Genomic DNA, 20,966 nt, shown 5'->3' with positions numbered 1-20,966 from the left:
GTGCGTACGTCATCACGTCACTTTTGTGCGACGGGCCTGCCTGCTCAGGGCTTGCGTCTTGGCGGCCCCCTGGAAGGTCCGCGTGATCTTCCGCAAGTGAGCCCTGCGAGTCCGGGGAGGGGGCTGGCGGAATCCAAGAAATTTTCTTTGGACGCAGAGTGTCCCGCGGGGCAGGTGAGGCGGTAGGTAGGTGAAGGAAGCTCCCAGTGGGGGTAGTTCAAGCTCTGGTCGGGCCTTCCTTGGAATCTGGCGTGCTCCCTGGGGCTTCCCAGTCTTCACCGAACTGCTAAAATTCCATAACCAACCTCTCAGGTTCCCTGCGATTTAGCTTCGACGTACGTTGGCCTCTTCTGCGATCACATCCTCTCCTTTAGCGCGCATCCCTCCAAGGCACTGGGCAAATTTCCACCTGTCTTTGCTTATGATGTTCTCTCGATTTCCATTGCTGCCCTTATCCCCCGCGCTTGTGCCCATCTTAAAAGGTCAGTCTGTTAGTATTAGACGTCAAGATCGGGTTGAAATGCACGCTTTGAGACTTTTCTGGGAGCCACCCGGTTAGAATTAAAAATCTGTTTCGAGGGCGCCTGGGTGGCTCAGTGGGTTAAGCCTCTGCGTTTGGCTCAGGTCATGATCTCAGGGTGTTGGGATCGAGCCCCGCATCGGGCTCTCTGCTCAGCAGGGAGCCTGCTTCCTCCTCTCTCTCTGCCTGCCTCTCTGCCCACTTGTGATCTTTGCCAAATAAATAAAATCTTTTTAAAAAATCTGTTTGAGGTCTTAGTACTCTGTACGTTATTTGTAGCATATATTTGATATTCTGCTTTGTATTGTAGTATCTGTTATCAATCTACTCTCAGTTTCTCCGGCTCTCACCTCTCCCTGATCCTTTTCTTCCTATTCATTTTTACATCATTTCTTGCCTCCACGCTTTTGTGTCATGTTCCCTCTCCCTCATCTCCAGTGCTGTCTCTCTCTTTAATCTGGCAAACCACTACTACTACTCCTCACTTGTGGTTTTTTGGGTTTTTTTTTTTTGTTTTTGTTTTTTTAAGATTTTATTTATTTGGTGAGAGAGCGAGCGAGGTCACAAGCAGGGGGAGCGGCAGGCTGTGGGAGAATGCTTCTCCCGCTGGGCAAGGTGTTCCATGGTGTCTTGATTCCAGGACCCTTGGGATCATGACCTGAGCCACCCAGGCACCCCTACCCCTCACTTGTAAACTTTAAGAGCTTTAAAGTGTTTCTCTCAAGGCAGAGTTATGTATTACTTTGCCGATATTCTAGTAAGGGGTGGTTTTGTGTGTATTACAGTAAGGGATGGAGGCCCAAACACTAGATTTGGCATGGTGACCATTTTCCTTGGGCAGCCAGTGAGCCTAGAATGGTTTTTACAAGTGAATATTTGCATTCTGATGATAGGAAGCACTAATCTTGAACCTAAAGTAAGTGAAATGTTTTTTCCTTCATTCAAAAATCTCATTCTTTTCATTCATAACTACAAGATTGTTCTCATAATTATTTGGGGGGTTTTGTTAGTGAAAAATTGAGATTTTTTTTTTACCTTGCTTGCTTGCTTGTAACTACATGATATTCTCCATTTTGCCTGTTGGTCTGCAAAACCCAAGATGTTTATCATCTGGCCCCTTACAGAAAAAGTTTGTTGACTCTTGATGCGTAGCAGTGTTCATATTATAGACACCACTTGTGCCTTTAATTTTATGTTTTTCTGTAGAACTCAGCACAGTGCCTACTTTCTTTCCCCAAGTTTTCTTTAAGCATTTAAAAAAAATCTTCCTGTTACGAAATGTTCAGTTTTGTGGGAAAAAGAGATTATTACAAATTCAGTGTTACTATGCACAGAGACAGAAATATGCAGAATGAAGTAGGATTAGGAGTTCAGAGAAGTGTGGAGGATGTGAGCCTTGAGTTGAGCTTTAAAAGATAAAAAGGAAGTGGGTATATAGAGATCATTCCTGGCAAAGTGGATAAATGAGCAAAGACAGTGAGAGAAGTAAGAGAATAGTGTGTTAAAGGGAATAGCAAAGAGTGAAGCTGGAAAGGTCGCTAAGGGCCAGATCAGAAGCCTTGTTAAGGAGCTTGGACCTTTCTTTTCAGGCAGTGTTGTGCTTTGTGCTGGATATACTGGGTAGTTAGGTCTTGCTGATGTCTATTTAAAAGATGGATGAGGGGGTGCCTGGGTGACTCAGCTGGTTAAGTGGCTGCCTTGGACTCAGGTGGTGATCCCAGGATCCTGGGATTGAGTCCCATATGAGGCTCCCTGCTCAGCCCAGAGCCCACTGCTCCCTCTCCCTCTGCCTGCCATTCTGTTTGTGCTCTCTCTCTCTCTGTCAAATAAATGAATAAAATCTTAAAAAAAAAAGAAAGATGGATGAGGGAGTCAAGGGCCCTTATACTGCACTATTTGTGTAGATGAGAAGATCTAAGAGCAGTGGAACTTGGTGGAGTGGGCGTGATGAAGTTTAAGGAGGTAAAATAGCAGATCTTGTTAACTATTTGGATGTTAAAAGTGAAGAGGAAGGGGCGCCTGGGTGGCTCAGTGGGTTAAAGCCTCTGCCTTCGGCTCAGGTCGTGATCCCAGGGTCCTGGGATCGAGCCCCATATCGGGCTCTCTGCTCAGCAGGGAGCCTGCTTACCCCCTCTCTCTGCCTGCCTCTCTGCCTGCTTGTCATCTCTGTCTATCAAATAAATAAATAAAATCTTTAAAAAAAAAAAAAAAAAAAAAGTGAAGAGGAAGGACAAGTCAAGGCCGAGTCTTCTGCTGATCACCAGCTAAAATGGAGAATATTGGAAGGTGTGAGGGGACTGTTTTACTCAACATTGTATTTCCAGAGCCTAGACCAGTGTCCTGTGCTTTGTAGGTACTTGAATGAACAGAAAACTTTCCTTCCTTTTAATTGTTGATTGTTAGATTTCATCAAAAGAACCTTTAGAGTATGTCATACCTATTTATTTTGGTAATAACTTCAAGCTTTTTGGAATAGATGATGAGTTGGATCACTGATAAAATGCATCTCTTTCACAGTTGAATAGTCCTGGAGAGACATTTTGGCTTAATTCCATGTCAGTTAAAAGTTTTAATTTATTTTTATTCTGTTCTGTCCTTTAAATTGGGAATTTAATTTCAGAATTGCTTTATTCTTATTTTTCATACTGTTTAAACTTTTTAAAAGTTAATTTTTATTTTAAGCTTTTACATTTAAACTTCTGCATCAGAATATTAGCTTTTAATTTTATTTTAAGCTTTTAAATTTAATTTTAAGCTTCTCTGTTAGAATATTCGCCTTGTTTTCCTTCCTGGTATTTATCAGGCTTTCAGGAAGTCAAGACCCTACATTATGTTCATATAGATTAAATGTCATCCTAAATTTAGTTTCAGGAAACTTGTATTTGCCCTTTTATCTTAGTGTTTTCTGTTGTTCATTAATAAACAGTCTAAGCCAGTGGACTTCTGCTTTGGCTGCTGGATGGCTGAGCCACATTTATTACCATGTGTTGTAAATTGGTTAGTTAGATGTGAGAACATTTGTGTACAGCCTCTGTGTATAGCTGAGTAGATGGTGCAGTCTTGTAGCCCTGTCTGTATTCTTCCTACTTCCTTTAGATTGTCTCTTCTGTGTTAGAATTAGATGATTTATTGGTCACTAATCTGTAAGCTGCCACACAGTCTTTAGAAAAGACACAGCATGAAAATGGAACTATACGGGTTGAAGAATAATATGTGTATATAAAATATTTTTTTTTCAGACATAAAGCAGAGTCACTATAATTATTTGTAACGTCAATTTAACAGTCTAATTATATGAAATTATGGCTGGTTATAAGCCTGCAGCTATTCAGACATATCCTGTACTCGGTGAAAAAATCACCCAAGACACACTGTACTGGAACAACTATAAGGTAAGTGTAGATGGTAATGAGTGGTTTGCATTTATGCTTATTTCCCCAGCATATGTTATACTTTGGATACTCTAGTAGAGAACTAATAACTAAAAAGAATCTATCAACAGTTTACAGTTTGGGTGGAAAATTTGATATCTGATATTTTTCTTCGAAGTTTCAAAGTAAAAGTCAATGCTTCTGGGGCACTTGGGTGGCTCAGTCATTAAGTGTCTGCCTTCGGCTCAGGTCGTGATCCTGGGGTCCTGGGATTGAGCCCTGCGCGGAGCTCCCTGCTCTTCAGGAAGCTTCTCTCTCTGATACTCCCCCTGCTTGTGTTCCCTCTCTCACTGTGTCTCTGTCAAATGAATAAAATCTTTAAAAAAATAAAAAGTCCATGCTGCTTAATGACTTTAATCATACAAGGGCCTACCAAAAAATAGATGATTAATAATGCCAAATGAGATAGATTTTTTTTTTTTTGCCTTTCTAAAACTAAGAAAGCCGTAATGCAGAATTAGTTCTTCTAGACTACAAAGGCTTAAAAGTGACTTTTCTTTTAAATGAACAATTAAAAAATGGAAAATGAGGGGCGCCTGGGTAGCTCAGTCAGTTGGGCGTCTGCCCATATATTTGTTGTCATATGTTTACTTACTCTCATGTATTTATTTACTTTAGTGGCAACCAGGGGAATTTGGGTGATAGTAATTGAACCTTTTTGCTTTCTTTATACTTCTGTATTAAATACATCCTAGTAAATATTATTAAGAACAAAGAGAAATGATCAGTAAGAAATTATGTAATGCTTCAAAGGTCTTACCAATTGTAACTGTTAATCCTTTGTGTTATTTTTTATTTTTATCAAGACCCCTGTTCAAATCAAGGAGTTTGGTGCAGTGTCAAAAGTAGATTTTTCTCCACAGCCTCCATATAATTATGCTGTCACAGCTTCCTCAAGGGTAAATATAATGTTAAATTTCTTCTTCCTTTGTGTAGTTATATTTACTACTGATCTTGAGCCATTTGGTTAAATACTATGTTTTTTATCGTTTTGTAGATTCACATTTATGGCCGGTACTCTCAAGAACCTATAAAAACCTTTTCTCGGTTTAAGGACACGGCATACTGTGCTACTTTTCGTCAGGATGGTAGACTGCTTGTGGCTGGCAGTGAAGATGGTGGAGTTCAGCTTTTTGATATAAGTGGGAGAGCTCCCCTCAGGCAGTTTGAAGGTCATACTAAGTAAGAGCCAGAGTTTAAAATTTTTTTTATTTTTTTATTTTTTATGGAAGTATAAGTAACAAAACATGTTAGTTTCAAGCATACGTCGATATTTGTGTCCATTGCAAAATGATTATAGTAAGTCTCGTTAGCATCTGTCACCATACAATTATAGAGAGTTGGTTATTTTGTTGTTTCTTTTGTCATTGTAAACTTTGTTTTGTTTTGTTTTTTGGGCTTTGACCAAAAGAATAGAGCAGTTCTGTAAAGATTGTGTGCAATGTATACTTTATTTCCTGGTTGTTCTAAGACACAATCAAAATTCCTGTGGCCAGTTTGAAGGAACTCGTGAATTCCCTAGAATTATATGTGACATTTTAAGAAATGTACATTTGTCTAGGGAGATTTCCTATCTAATCAGTGAGTTCTATGACCAATCGAGGTTATAAACCACTGATCCTCAAGGCACCCTCACAATTATAAATGAGAACTCTATAGGCTACACTACTTTTGAGGTTCTTATTTTGAAGTCAAGTTGGAAGGTTGATTTTTTTTTCTTCTTAAAGTTAATATTTTGCTGCTTGATAAATTAAATGACCTGGGTAGTTTTATATTATAATTTTATATCAAGATTACCTAGTTCATTGCTGAAGCTTCTGCTTATTTAAAATCTCAAGTGTTTTTTATAGTGTATTATCAGGATGGTCTTTCCCCATCAGTGGAACATTTAAAATCTAACAAATTCGCTTAACATGATCCTACCATTAATGGCAGGTCTTAGAATTTTGTAAGGAACTATACATTTTGAAGTTTATTTAATTAAATGTACCTTTGCTCCAATATTTAGAACATTTACTTTTATTGAGCAGTTTTGTAGAATTGTTAATATATTATTAGAAAATGTAATTTTGGGGCGCCTGGGTGGCTCAGTGGGTTAAAGCCTCTGCCTTCGGCTCAGGTCATGATCCCAGGGTGCTGGGATCGAGCCCCGCATCGGGCGCTCTGTTCCTCAGGGAGCCTGCTTTCTCCTCTCTCTCTGCCTGCCTCTCTGCCTAGTTGTGATTTCTCTCTGTCAAATAAATAAAATATTTAAAAAAAAAAAAAAAAAAAGAAAATGTAATTTTAAGGCTACTTATTGTCTTAACTTTATAAAGTAGGGGTATTTAAAATTTTAAATTGGCTCATGGACAAATACCTGTTTTAAAGATTTTATCTCATTATTTCCTCCTACCATTACTGCCTGACACTGAGCTGCTTTTTTTTTTTTGTTACTTGGGGAAAAGGAGTATTTTATGTTAAAAGATCCCAGACATGCAATTTTTTTCTTGATTTTTAATACATTGATTCTTGATCTTTTAGAGCAGTTCATACAGTCGATTTTACAGCTGACAAATACCATGTGGTCTCTGGGGCTGATGATTATACAGTTAAATTATGGGATATTCCAAACTCCAAAGAAATTCTGACATTCAAAGAACATTCTGATTATGTGAGGTGTGGATGTGCTAGCAAACTGAACCCAGATCTGTTTGTAACAGGTTGGTGAACTGTTTTTCCCTCCTTAACTTGATAATTTAATTGTGATATAATTTGGTATTGCTTTGGGACTCTTGGGATAGAGCAGTTTTTAAAAAAATTTTATAAAGAAATATGTTTGTTTATCCAGTTGTTTTATTTCTTTTTCTTCTTTTGGTGATTGTTCTTGCTGTCCTTCAAATGTTTTTGGAAGCCTCAGGCTTCCCTGAAAACATGAGTGTCAAAACTGTAATGGTGGGGCGCCTGGGTGGCTCAGTGGATTAAGCCGCTGCCTTCGGCTCAGGTCATGATCTCAGGGTCCTGGGATCGAGCCCCGCATCGGGCTCTCTGCTCTGCAGGGAGCCTGCTTCCTCCTCTCTCTCTGCTTGCCTCTCTATCTACTTGTGATCTCTCTCTCTGTCAAATAAATAAATAAAATCTTAAAAAAAAAAACAACAAAAAACTGTAATGGTTTTAGTATTCTGGTTTGCACAGAGCCTCTACTGGCCAAGAAACAAAAGATAATGCAGTGGGGTGTTTGTGGGTGTTTGTACAGAGGTTCCCAGGTGATTCAGTAGTGACAGTAGCTTGGAAATCTGAATAGTTTAAGATCCTGTATAATATAGTATAATGCTTTTTCAGAAAACAGTTGTACCAGAGAGTTTGGAGGTACTGTGTCTTCATGAACATACAGACGTGTCTTTAAAATTTCATCCTTTTCTCCTTTTAAAAATTATATTTCTGTACAAACACACATATACTGAGTTTGAGTAATGAAACTCACATAATACAAAAATTGACATTTTAGGGTCATATGATCATACTGTGAAGATGTTTGATGCACGAACAAACAAGAGTGTGATCTCTGTTGAGCATGGGCAGCCAGTGGAAAGTGTCCTGCTTTTTCCCTCTGGAGGTCTTCTGGCATCAGCAGGTATTTTAAAAATTGCTTTACAGGTGTACCTGGATGGCTTAATCGTTAAGTGTCTGCCTTCAGCTCAGGTCATGATCCCTGGGTTCTGGGATTAAGCCCTGCATCCGGCTCCCTGCTCAGCAGGAAGTCTGCTTCTCTCTCTCCCACTCCCCCTGCTTCTTTTCTGTCTCTCTTTCTGTGTCTCTGTCAAGTAAATAAGTAAAATCTTTAAAAAAAAAATTGCTTTACTAGTATTTTTGGTCTTGAATCAGTTACTACTTTATCAGTTACTTTTAATTTAACACTCTGCCCTTGAATTGCATAACGAGGTTTTGTTCAACCGGTAAGTAGAGCAGGCCAGCAGTTACTATTTACTGAGTACCTAATGTGAGCCAGATACTGTGCTATTATACACATATTATCAAGCCTAGAAGGTAGTTCGTTTTCTCCCTATTTTGCAACTGAGGAAATAAATCAAAGTTATTTAACTAATTTTTCTAAGATAGAGTGACAGAGCCGAAATCCTAGAACTTGAGAGCCTGCATTGTATATTTAACCAGAGATCTAGGTTGTATTCCTGGCATTCCTACCTAAGAGATCCATGACAGCTTTTGAAAACACAGTTCTTTCTGTTCTAGAATCAGGCTTGTCTTTTTTTATGTCTCTTGATTGGGATGACATTACCCAACAAAAGCAGTTCTGGAGGAGGATATAATGTGGAATCAAAGGGGGTCTTGATACATTTTTTCATCGAGTTGGAACTGAGGTATTTTTTTTATTATGTTGATCATAGAACATTTTCAAAATTAGAAGGGAAGAAGTAAATTGTTTTTTTTCACTCATCAAGTCAAAATTAATGCATTGACAGTAGAATACATAGGTAGTATATATCATTTATAGCACATATATGGCTATGTGTGTAGCCTTTTTTTCCTTAATTTTAAAATCCAAATAGAGGGGCGCCTGGGTGGCTCAGTCATTAAGTGTCTGCCCTCAGGTAATGATTCCAGGGTCTTAGAATCGAGCCCCACATCGGGCTCCCTGCTCAGCAGGAAGCCTGCTTTCCCTCTCCCACACCTCCTGCTTGTGTACCTGCTCTCACTGTCTCTGTCAAATAAAATCTTAAAAAAAAAAATCCCAATATAAATTACCCTGTTTTATACTTTTTCCCCAGTACCTATTTAATTTTAAAATAAATTGATAACATTGCCAAATATATCCATTTTTCTTGCTATTATTTTGAGAAATGGAAATAAGTTCAAGTTGAACAGGGAGGATGGACACCTGTATGCTAATCTCCACTGTGTCACTAGCTAATTGTATGACCTTGGGCAGTCCCTTCAGTCAACTCTTACAGACTTTGGAAATGAGAGTTGGGACAGGATCAGTTGTTTTATTTTATTTATTTATTTTTAAAAAGATTTTATTTATTTATTTTTAAAAAGATTTTATTTATTTATTTGATGGACAGAGATCACAGGTAGGCAGAGAGGCAGGCAGAGAGAGGAGGAAGCAGGCTCCCCGCTGAGCAGAGAGCCCGACTTGGGACTCGATCCCAGGGCCCTGGGACCTGGGACCATGACCCGAGCTGAAGGCAGAGGCTTTAACCCACTGAGCCACCCAGGCGCCCTGGATCAGTTGTTTTAAACTATGCTCGCTCATGAGCTGCCACATGTGGTGAGACAAGGGCTATGAATTGGCTTACAGGCCCACTTTCCTAGTCAGGATAGATAAGACCTTTGCTCCTCCCTCTCCAACTCATTCTTCTATTTTACCTTTAGACATTTGCTTAATATTTCATTGAAATAAAAGATGTGGGCACCTGGGTGACTCAGTTGGTTAAGCAACTGCCTTCAGCTCAGGTCACCATCCTGGAGTCCTGGAATCAAGTCCCACATCAGACCTTCTCCCCTCATGTTCTGTCTCATTCTCTCTCTCTCTCAAATAAATAAATTAAAAAAAAAAAAAAAAAGAAAGAAATAAAAGATGCCATATTAAAAGAATTCTTTTTAAACTCTTGGATTAAATTGCCTTTAAGGACCCTTCTAACTTAGAGTAAAAGTTACAGGGAAGTTTTTCAGTTTTGTTTGGATTCATGAAATGTTTAGGAAATAGTTTATATTATTCATTTCCATAGTGACATAAAATTTCTTTTACATGGTGATTTTATTACAATTTTCTTAAACAATTTTGGTTATACTTTTTATTTTGCTAGGCAGTTCTGTGAACTTTACAAATATGCAATTATCTAATCACCAAAACAGTTCTTTGAGGTTGAAACTGTTGTTATTTTTCTCAGTTACAAACTCAGTGACAGAGCCAGCATTGAAACCAGGCAGATTTACTCTGGGACCCCTCACTTTACCTCAGTTTACCATGCTGTGCAGCATCCAGTGAAAAATGCTTTTCAGATCTTTAAAATATTGAATGTTGAGGCAGAATTTCAAACTAATGATTATTTCTTTTTGTAGGAGGCCGTTATGTTAAAATCTGGGACATGCTGAAAGGAGGACAGTTGCTAGTGTCTTTGAAAAATCATCATAAAACTGTGACATGTTTATATCTGAGCAGCTCTGGACAGAGGTTACTTTCTGGGTCACTGGATAGGTTAGCATTTTAATTTTCTTCCTTTATTACTGGTGTACGTGTATTTACTGCTCGAGGAAATGAGTTATTTCTAAAGTATTTGTGTTAAAGTAAATGTTTTGTTAAATGATTTCTGTGAAAAAAATATCTTTTCAGTTGAAAATAGTTTTGACCTTTTATTCACATATAGCAAACTTTTTTCTCATCTGGCGTAACAGTGTGTACTTATATACGTAAGGAATTTTATTGAACCATTTGAACATTAATCTTTTAAAATAGTCTGTGTCATTCCTTGTTTTCTTTAAAAATCTTTATTGTATATTTATATACTTAGAAATACTTAAAATGAATGTATGTATGTATTCTAGCTTTTTTTCAAATTTAAAACTTCATGTGAAAATTTCTGTACATTTATGTATTCAAATATTACGACTTTAAGTAGGTATTAGTATTCTGTTAATGTTCTAGAACAATGCTGTCCAACAGAAATGGGATGTGAGCTATATATGTAATTATAAATGTTTAAGTAGCCACATTAAAAAGGCAAAAAGAACTAGGCCACATTCATAATATATTTATTTAGTTCAGTCTATCTAAAATATCATTTCAATACACAATGGATGTAAAGATTATTACCAGGAAATGAGAGACAAGCATCCAATACATGTCATGTGATACAGTAATATTTTATAGTGATTAAAGTGAAATATAGTTGGTTTAACAGAAAAGTATTTTTACACTACCTCGGTTTTTAAATTAAAATTTAGATTAATTATGGGCACCTGGGTGGCTCAGTGGGTTAAAGCCTTCTGCCTTCTGATCCTGGGATCAAGCCCCGAATTGGGCTCTCTCCTTGGCGGGAAGCCTGCTTCCCCCTCCCTCTCTCTGCCTGCCTCTCTGCCTACTTGTGATCTCTGTCAAATAAATAAATAAAATCTTTTTAAAAAAATTTAGGTTAATTAAAATCAAGTAAAATTTAAAATGTGGTTCTTCATTTTCACTGGCCACATTTCAAGTGCTTAGTAGCATGTGGCTAGAACTATGGCGCAGTTCTAATATTTATTCATATTTATTTGTTTTGGGTAATTTTATTTCCATATTTCCTATTTTTATTGTTAGAGAAAGCCTTGGTTTTTCAGTGTGTTTATTAAAAAGTATACATATTTTATGGGGCTCCAGCCCGTTAAGCATCTGCCTTCGACTCAGGTCATGATCCCAGGGTCCTGGAATTGAGTCCTGCATGGGGCTCCTTGCTCATGGGGGGTGGGGGTGGGGGGCGGTGCTCGACGGAGGGGACTGCTTCTCCCTCTGCCTCTGCCTGCCACTTTACCTGCTTGTGCTCTCTCTCGCTGACAAATAAATAAAATCCTTTTAAAAAAGTATACATATTTTTAAAGCTAGAATGTATTTTTAACACGAAGGAATTTTTTTTTTTTTAAAGATTTTATTTATTTATTTGACAGAGAGAGATCACAAGTAGGCTGAGAGGCAGGCAGAGAGAGAGAGGGGAAGCAGGCTCCCCGCTGAGCAGAGAGTCCGATGCGGGACTCGATCCCAGGACCCTGAGATCATGACCGAGCTGAAGGCAGAGGCTTTAACCCATTGAGCCACCCAGGCGCCCGACACGAAGGAATTTATCATGCAAATCTGTAGCAGACTCTCTGAAGTCTGTTACTAGGCAGTTTGGGGCTCCGTTTTTATATGCGTCTCTCAAAAATCAAGCATGAGTTGGCTCTCTTCACAATAATTGTCAACTCAGAGTGGATTTTGTCTCCCAGAGGACATGTGGCAATATCTGGAGACATTTTTGGTTGTTGTCACAAGTTGGGAGTGGAGTGCTGCTGGCGTATATTACGTAGCAGTCAGGGATGCTCCTAAACTGCCTACCGCACACAGAAAAGCCTCCGCAACAAAGAAGTATCTGACCTGTAGTTTTAATCACTTGATGTTGAGAAACCCTGTGCTTTTGAATCCCAATGTGCTTTGAAACCTTTCCTTTACTCCCAGGTTTCATTGTCAGCTGACAGTGGTTCATGGTCTGTGGTCTGGTGGCTAGTCGAGTCTTTATATAAACATAGCTACTGCTAATAGTTCATTTTTTTTTTAAAGATTTTATTTATTTATTTGACAGAGAGATCACAAGTAGACAGAGAGGCAGGCAGAGAGAGAGAGAGAGAGAGAGAGAGAGGGAAGCAGGCTCCCTGCTGAGCAGAGAGCCTGATGTGGGACTCGATCCTAGGACCCCGAGATCATGACCTGAGCCGAAGGTAGTGGCTTAACCCACTGAGCCACCCAGGCGCCCCTAATAGTTCATTTTTAAAAGAGATTCAGTGATGAATTAGTTTGTAATTAATATTATTAATCATTATTTTTCTTCATTGCAGTGTAAATTTTAATATTTATACATTGAATTTCTAAAAAAAAATAGGAAATTTACATTTTACACTCATTTCCTAGGTAATTTGTTAACAGAGCTTTCTTTTCCTTAGGAAGGTGAAAGTATATAGCACGACTTCCTATAAAGTAGTCCACAGTTTTGATTATGCAGCTTCAATTTTGAGTCTTGCACTTGCAGTAAGTACTTGTAATTCTTTGTAAAGCTTTCACTAATCTTGTCTGTTAAACTGAAACGGAATTTTAGGGTTTATCTTTGTGTTTGAATAAATCTTACTTTATTCTTGCCATATTAGTTAGTGGAGTTAAGACTAATTTCTATTATGTGACTTGTGCCAGTAATTTAGTATGAATTGAGATTTAGGTCTTGCTCACTATAGGCATTGTTAACACTAAGGGCAGGATCTGGGGATGTCCGCTGTCAAGTTTCACAAGATGTTGAAGAAGTGGATATTTGAATGCATCATACAGAAATTTGAATTAGAAGAGGAAAAACTTATTACAAATTATTTTCTTGGCAAGATTGTAGAAAGTCATGCTGTCACACAGTCCTTTTTCTAATAAGAGGATGCAGGAAAAAAATTAATTTAGAAGTTTCCCAAAGCGTCATTAACTATATTATTATACAAACTGCCAGTGATAACTTATACCAGGTATAACATGTTCCATCAGTATAATAGTATTCTGGTGGAAAAAGTGATTTATCTAACTTTCTGCATGGATTGTTGTTAGGCAGAGTATCCGTATCTGATTGGAACTCTTAGTGAAGGTGTGGATAAGCAGAAAACATGTTATAAATGGTGTTTTGAGGAAAAACTAGGGTAAATGATGGTTTAGGAATAGACTAACTTATTTTTCTAATTGCTCCTTAGCATGAAGATGAGACAATAGTTGTAGGAATGACCAATGGAATACTGAGTGTTAAACATCGGAAATCTGAAGCAAAGAAGGATTCTCTTCCTAGGAGAAGAAGGCCTGCATATCGAACTTTTATTAAAGGAAAAAATTACATGAAACAAAGGGTATTTGCATATTATTTTTTTTTTTAGAAAATGTGGTTTGTTAGAGCAGCCAGCTCCAACCCTGCATGTTACTGGAAAGTGTAGTTCACATGGGATTTAACTTTATTTTGCTTTTCTGTACCTTAATTCTCCCTGCAGATTGCTAGATTGGGGAATGTTATTAATAGGTAATGGGGAATAAGGACTACTTTAATACCCTGAGTCTTAACAGTGTTGCACTATTTTACCTATTCAAAACAGTGTCTTTGATACTGTATCTGATTTGATCTCCTAAACAGCCCTGAACAGTTGTAGAGCCAGTTATGTCCCTGTATGGCATCTGAGAAGATGGAGATGCAAAGAAGTTCTGCTCGATCCAGCATCTCATTACTAGTAGCCAGAGTCATTGGGACTAGATCTCAGTTTCTCCTGTCTTTGTTTTCTTTCTACTAAGTCATACTGGCTGCCATGTGAAGAGAATTGAAATGAGTAATGTTTGCCCTGCGTGAGGTACTGTGTGTCTGTTCTAAGTTAAATCATAGAAAAGTAAGAACACAGTGATGTAGCAGATCATTTCATTTTCAGTTAGTCTGCATTCTGGACATATGCCCATTATTTATTATACAGTTCAGGGTCACCCAGGTATAAAAGAAATCCACAATGAAAAAATAAATTTTGACTGAAACTCTATATAGATACTGACTTTTCTTTATAAATTTACTTTGTCATACAGGACGACATTTTGATCAACAGGCCTTCAAAGAAACACCTAGAATTATATGACCGGGATCTGAAAAATTTCCGGGTCTCTAAGGCACTTGACAGAGTCCTTGAGGTGAGTGAGGAGCATGTATACATATATGCAGTATGCGCTCTCAGTGAGTGAGTGAGTGTGTTTTAATTAAGACTAATTTTTTAGAGCAGTTTTAGCTTTACAAAAATTGAGAGTAAGGTACAGAGATTTCCCATAGACTCTCTGCTCCCACACATGCATCGTCTCCCCTATTATCAATACCCCACTACAGTGGTACATTTGTTAGAGTTGATGAACCTACAAGGGGCATATTTTTACAAGAATCATTTTATTGGGGCACCTGGGTGGCTCAGTGGATTAAGCCGCTGCCTTCAGCTCGGGTCATGATCTCAGGGTCCTGGGATCGAGCTCCGCATCGGACTCTCTGCTCCGCAGGGAGCCTGCTTCCTCCTCTCTCTCTGCCTCTCTACCTGCCTCTCTGCCTACTTGTGATCTCTCTCTCTGTCAAATAAATAAATAAAATCTTAAAAAAAAAAAAATCATTTTATTACCGTGTGCTGTACTGTGACTCAAAACTATAAAGATAAAAACCTATTTAAATTTGGTAATTGTCAGTTCTAAGACTATGATTTTTTCCTGTGCTGTCTTACCTGTTCATATTGACTCTGAAAATTTTTCTAGCCCAGTTGTACAATAAAGACACCCGAGATTACAGTTTCCATCATAAAGGAGCTAAATCGAAGAGGAGTCCTTGCAAATGCCCTTGCAGGTCGGGATGAAAAGGAAATCAGTCGTGTTCTTAATTTTTTGATACGGTATGTTTTATGTCTATGAAACACATGTATTTTGCATTGAACTCCTTTATCTCAAATGAGAGGCATTTACTTTTAGATTGACCTTTGTAGAGAACTGATGGAAAAATTCAGTAAATCTATTTTAAGGATTTTTTTAAAGTTGGCAAGTTTCAGTAAACAAATTTTGTTTTGTAGGAATCTGTCTCAGCCAAGATTTGCCCCTGTTTTGATCAGTGCTGCTGAAATAATTATTGGTAAGTAGTTGTTAAAACTTGAAAAAATCCGGGGTACCTGGGTGGCTTAGTCGATTAAGCCTCTATAAGCTCAGGTCATGATCCTGGGGTCCTGGGGTCCTGGAGTCCTGGGATCAGGCCCTGCGTAAGCTTCTGCTCAGTGGGAAGTCTGGTTTTCCCTCTCTCTCTGCCATTCTTCCCCCCTCTGGTGCTCTCTTGCTTGCTTGCTCTCTCTCTCAAATAAATAAATGAAACCTTTGGGGGGAAAAAAAAACTGGGATGTCTAGTGACTAAGTTGGTTAAGTGACTGCCCTTTGGCTCGGGTCATGATCCCAGAGTCCTATAATTGAGACCCACATTGGGCTCTCTGCATTGCGGGAGCCTGGTTGTCCCTCTCTCTACCGCTCCCCCTGCTTGTACTCTCTCTCTATCAAATAATAAATAAAATCCTTAAAAAAAAAAACCCAAAAAAGCAAAAAACCTTGAAAAATCCAAATGTGATACAATAGAGATGTCAAATAATGAAACCAAATAGATCACAGTACTTTTGTTTTTATCAGTTCTCCAGTAGCAGTTGTAAAGAAAACAACCACATAAATCATAGCATTTTAAGGGAAGTAAAACGTTTACAGTAGCATAACTCTGAATTGCTGAGATTAGAGTTATTGTAATTAAACAGCTTTTGCTTGGGCATCTACAATGACCATGCCTTTTTTTTTTTTTAATAGACTATGACTATTTTTTAAGGGGAAAATTAAAGTAGGTCAGGAACTCCACACTGTACTTTCTGTAATTATTTCTTTTTGAAATACATTTATCCAGATGGATTTTTTTTTGTAAATCATAAATTGTAAAATAAGTACAGATTTTTAGTGTATTTATAGTGAATATTTTTATACTTTTGTAACTACTGCTGTCCCTTTATTGTTTAGAAAGATACTTCTAGTTAATGTGTTTTCTCTCTCTTTCTAGATATTTATCTTCCTGTGATTGGTCAGTCGCCTGTAGTCGATAAAAAGTTTTTGTTACTTCAAGGACTTGTAGAAAAAGAGATTGATTACCAAAGAGAACTACTAGAAACCTTGGGGATGATGGATATGCTTTTTGCTACTATGACAAGGAAAGAAAGCACTTCGGTGCTGCAGCATACATCTGATGGATTTCTAGAAAACAAGAAGATGGAATCATAGTGTCTGCTTAATGAGACCTATAAGAACAACTAACTTGAAATAGATTTGATTCTATTAACTATTGGAAAGAGAATCTCTCTCTGATACATTAAAAAACAAAAAACTATTCACAGAAACAGTTTTATGGAAGAGACGAATATCTAGAATTGGATAATAAGGACTTGTTTTAAGACATGGTTTTCCATGTAATACTTTGAATTATTTCATGGTATCTTCAGCTAGAAGATCTCAGTTGTTTTGGTCATAGTATATTGTCCACCTTGGACAAAGTGATATTAATTTTAATACAGCAAAGTTCTGTATCAACATTTAGGTAGCCATTCAGAACTCTGGAATGGGTTTCAACTGGGAATGCTGCCAAAGGGACAGGGCTTTATTTTTTTTATTTTTTCTCCTGGAAAAACAACAGTAACATCAACAAAAGAAATGGCAACAGCAAATAAATTTTCTCTTCACTCTGATCACTGTGGGATTTCCATACCCTTGCTGATCTTGCCTCCCTCTCCTTGATGTTATCATTTATCCGAGGTCGCATATTCTGCTTCCGCTTGTAATGGGAATGCATCGGCCCCAAATGTGACAAATCAGTGGCCAGCTTTGAACAGTGCAACTCTGAACTAGTTAGACATGTATTCAAAGAATGTGCTGAGGCAGATTTGATACCTGAAAATTGTGCTCTCCCTTCCAGTTTTTTTCTTCATTCCTTTAATCTTGACCGTCCTCATCAGAACAAGGTCTACATACAAGTAGACCTTATTGGACTATGTTTCTTTTCCTTTTCTTCGAGATGCAGCTTTTCTACCCAGTTTTCAACTTGCTTCAGGTCAGAGGAGTGATAAAATTTGCCATTTTTCTCGTAATAAATAGCCTTTCAACCTAGTATACATAATGGTTGGAGCTTATCTTATAGCTCCCTACCCTTCTGTAAACCATTTTCTGTAATCTGTATTTAGGTTTTGTTTCTCTAATCTCCATAATCATCTTGTGTTTTAGAACTGGAAGCTAGAGTAGCTTGGTTTTGAAAAATAGTTGTTTTTTTAAAGGACAATATAAGTCATATTTTTATAAAGATAGTCTTTTTTTCTTCTTATCTTTCTGAGATGTATGAATTCCTGATGGATAGTCACTGGCTTCTGACTGTTAGGTCACTGATTTCACACTTGCTACCTCTCCCAATTCCTATTCCACCTCAAGTAGCTAATTATCTGTAAGGAAACACTGCTTGTAGTAGAAGAACCCTTAGTGAAAGGGAGATTCTGTAATGAGAATCTCCTCTTAAAATTTAGTTCTGTGAATTTAGATTTCTTTTTAAGGCAGAAAAAAATATTTCTGTGGTCTGGAAAGGGCATGTGCTCAAAAATAGGGTCGGTTTCCCTTTTCTGAATTGATTTATGCAAGCCTACAGCACAGTGGCTTATAAGAAACCAGGAGTTTGCTTCCCTGAGTAATTACGAGATTAGAGACAGTGGTCTTCATGTTGAAAATGTTAATTTATTTAAATAAATTCTGTATTTAAAAGCTTTTGAAAATATTTAACTTTGTAAGTATGCTGGTAATTTGTATACTAGTAAAAATTAGAAGTTGAGATTCTGTCTAAAACTGGCTGCCATCAAGTGTGTAACATGTGACGAGGGTTTTCCCATACATTATTTTATTCGATTCTTATCACAGCTCTCCAGTGTTTGTTTCTCATTAAACGCTGAATTAACTACAGTGATAAGCCCACACCTGAATTCCTCAAGCTTGAGTTCCTTCTCATCCTGGCACTAGGAGTGGCCTGCCCTCTGGTGCCAAACCTAGTACTCTGTTTAACAGGACTTCACTGAAGCGAGGCTCCGTAGCTCAGGGGTTAGAGCACTGGTCTCGTAACAGGACTTCATTGAGTGCTGTAGTTCTTGGATGAAATCTAGAATGAAGACGAATTTTCAAAAAGGTTATGCAACTCTCAACTCTACATGGTAATTTCAAGAATAGTTGTTACATTCATTGGGACAAACTGGTATTTGTTATTTAAAGTATGTAAACACAATTGGGATATTGGGCATATGATGGTATGTAGCATTGGTTTTTGGATTCTAATTTAAAATGTCTAAGAGATTTTAAGACTTCTCAATTTTAGTTGAAAGTCTTTTAAAAATGTTACTAAGCCTGTAAAAATATTGACCTGTTCCAGAGAATTTAGGAACTCAATGTACATTTAATTTATTACATGTATAAGAGTTAAGTACTTGGGAAGGTTTTGCTTGTTGGATCAAGCATTTGAAGTGGTATTTAGAAGAAAAATATTTTAAGCGTATAAATGCTGTTAAGTTGTTTAAAGGAATTTGGGTTATAAGTGGGTTTGTTTAAAGAAATTTAAAATTTAGTGTATTCAACTGAAATTTACTCTATCAAACATGAATTAAAGGCCTCCTTGAAAGTGATTATAAAATGTACTAGTTTTATGGTTGGAATATCTATAAGTTAAACCTAAAGCCTTAAGGAAAGTTTTCAAAAGCTAAACATAACAAGTAACCATAAATTGTCTTTCCTATGAACAAAATATTCACCTCAGACACAAAGACGCTTATTGGTGACTAGGTTCTGTGCCTCGTTCCCCTGACCGCAGTGAACTAGACTAGGGGCGGTATATATGGCTCAAGCCCTGTCTAAGCTGGGAGATGTAGCTGGGAATTGGATTATCAGCAGAGAAAGCTGCAGGGAGAAAGGAGAAGGAAACCTAAGTCAAGAGAAAATAAGCAAGGCAAGGCCATCCTTCCTCAGCAGGTGAGGCTAGAGAAGAGAGAAACCATCATAGTTTGCAGCAGCTCTGGTTCCCTTCCGGTTATACCTTAGGAGTTCCCTCGGGTCCACGAGACTCTGGAATCCTCTAATAAATTCTTTTTGCTTAGATAAGTGTGAGTGGTTTCCTTTATTCACAGCCAAATAGCTCCAAAGACACATTCAGTAATCCTGATACTTACTGAGACACACACGAGAGGTTAGGGAATTGGTGGTATTGCAATGAACAGTATAGACAAGATCCCTGTTCTCTGGAACTAATATTCTTGGGAGAGGTAGAGTTCAGTTAACAAAAGATACTGCAGGTCAGATGGTGATAAATGACAGAAAAATCAGGCAGAGGAGGGAGATGGGAAACTGTTTGTTGGGGGTGAGTAGGTGGCTGGCAGTTTTGAGTAGAGAAATGAGGAAGGGCCTCACTGGGGCTACAATTGGGCAAAGACCTCAAGGAAAGGAAGAGAGATGCTTACTGCTATTTAGAAGATTGGGTGGAAAGACCCTGAGGCAGAAGTGTGCATGGTGAGTTGAGAATAGCCAGGTGGCTGGTTTAACTGATGTGAAGCAAGGGAAAGAGGAGTGTAAGAAAGAAGGAATGGGATGAAAATGAGATGGTGTGTTTAGGCAGCTATTTGAGGGAACTTAATCATAAAGGGGAGCAAAAATAAAACTGGGCCATGGCTGATGGGATATGGGGTCAAGACAGTATTCTAAAAAAATAACTTTAATGAGGTATAATGGGTATGCTATAAATTGTACATTTTAGAAGTTCAGTTTTGTGTTTTGACAGGTACACCCATGAGACCATCATTGCAAGCAAGAGGATGAGTATATGTCCCATGTAAAAATTTCCTCCGGCCCTTCTGTAAACACTCCCTAGCTAGGCCTCACCCACTTAGGCAACCATTGACCTACCCTCTGTGCCACTGTAGAGTTACAGATTGGTTTGCATTTGCTACGATTTTATACAAATGGAATCATACAGAATTTAGGATTGGGGAGCTGGCTTTCACTTAGCATAAAAGTTTTGAGATTCGTGGTTCATTTGAGATCTAAACTGGAAAAAATTACAGAACAGATGCTGATGGGGATAATCCTGCAGACTGAAAAAGGAGTTACATAAAAGAGAGGGAGGCCACTTGCGGAGCAATGTTTTGGGGAGGAGATTTGGGGTCCACTGCCCAAATGGGAGGGTTGGCTTAGAAAGGACAATGAATAATTTGGGCATGGTTGAAGAGGGAAGGCAAAATATATGGGCACAGATACAATAAGGTGTATAGCTGTGTTGGTTAGGGATTGTGGAAGTTCTTTACTGGTTACTTTTATTGGAAACACGGTAAAGCTAAACCAGGTTGGAGGAGGACGTTTGAGGTGTTGGAAGTGAGAGAACAGAAGACACGATACACTCCTAGAAAGATCAAGAGCTCAGACCTTGGAGCCATCTGCCTGGGTTTGAATCTTAGCCACTCACTAGCTATGTGTCTTTCGACAAGTTATTTTACCATTTTGCATTTACTTCATCTGTTCATCAGAAAAAATCACGTCGTGTGGTTGTGAGAATTAAGTACAAGTACGTAGAATATTTCCGTTAGCTATTACTATTTTGGGGAGAATGGATGAACTAGAGAATGAAGTAGGACTACTAGCAGCACTAAGGGCCCACCTGAAATTAATGTCATGGATTTGAAGTGAGTCC

General features: G+C 38.1%; 1 protein-coding gene across 3 annotated transcripts; it reads left to right on the top strand.

Annotated features, from left to right (window-relative positions):
- Positions 1 to 37: 37 nt before the first annotated feature.
- UTP15 (UTP15 small subunit processome component) lies at positions 38 to 16,953 on the top strand. Of its 3 annotated transcripts, XM_046000864.1 has the most exons (14): positions 38 to 186; positions 313 to 482; positions 3,760 to 3,912; positions 4,758 to 4,850; positions 4,949 to 5,133; positions 6,472 to 6,650; positions 7,436 to 7,561; positions 10,012 to 10,147; positions 12,616 to 12,700; positions 13,393 to 13,542; positions 14,255 to 14,356; positions 14,957 to 15,090; positions 15,265 to 15,323; positions 16,275 to 16,953. In XM_046000864.1, the coding sequence occupies exons 3-14, from the start codon at positions 3,823 to 3,825 to the stop codon at positions 16,490 to 16,492; spliced, it is 1,557 nt and encodes a 518-aa protein (XP_045856820.1). In that variant the 5' UTR covers positions 38 to 186; positions 313 to 482; positions 3,760 to 3,822; the 3' UTR covers positions 16,493 to 16,953. The 3 variants fall into 3 exon arrangements, with proteins under 3 accessions (XP_045856820.1, XP_045856818.1, XP_045856819.1); XM_046000862.1 differs by lacking the exon at positions 313 to 482 and having other exon boundaries at positions 38 to 174; XM_046000863.1 differs by lacking the exon at positions 313 to 482.
- Positions 16,954 to 20,966: the final 4,013 nt, after the last annotated feature.

The sequence above is a fragment of the Meles meles genome, chromosome 3, assembly GCF_922984935.1.
Source record: "Meles meles chromosome 3, mMelMel3.1 paternal haplotype, whole genome shotgun sequence".
NCBI lineage: Eukaryota > Metazoa > Chordata > Mammalia > Carnivora > Mustelidae > Meles > Meles meles.
The sequence above is the reverse complement of the archived record's forward strand: the minus strand, read 5'-3'. Positions and strand labels throughout refer to the sequence as shown.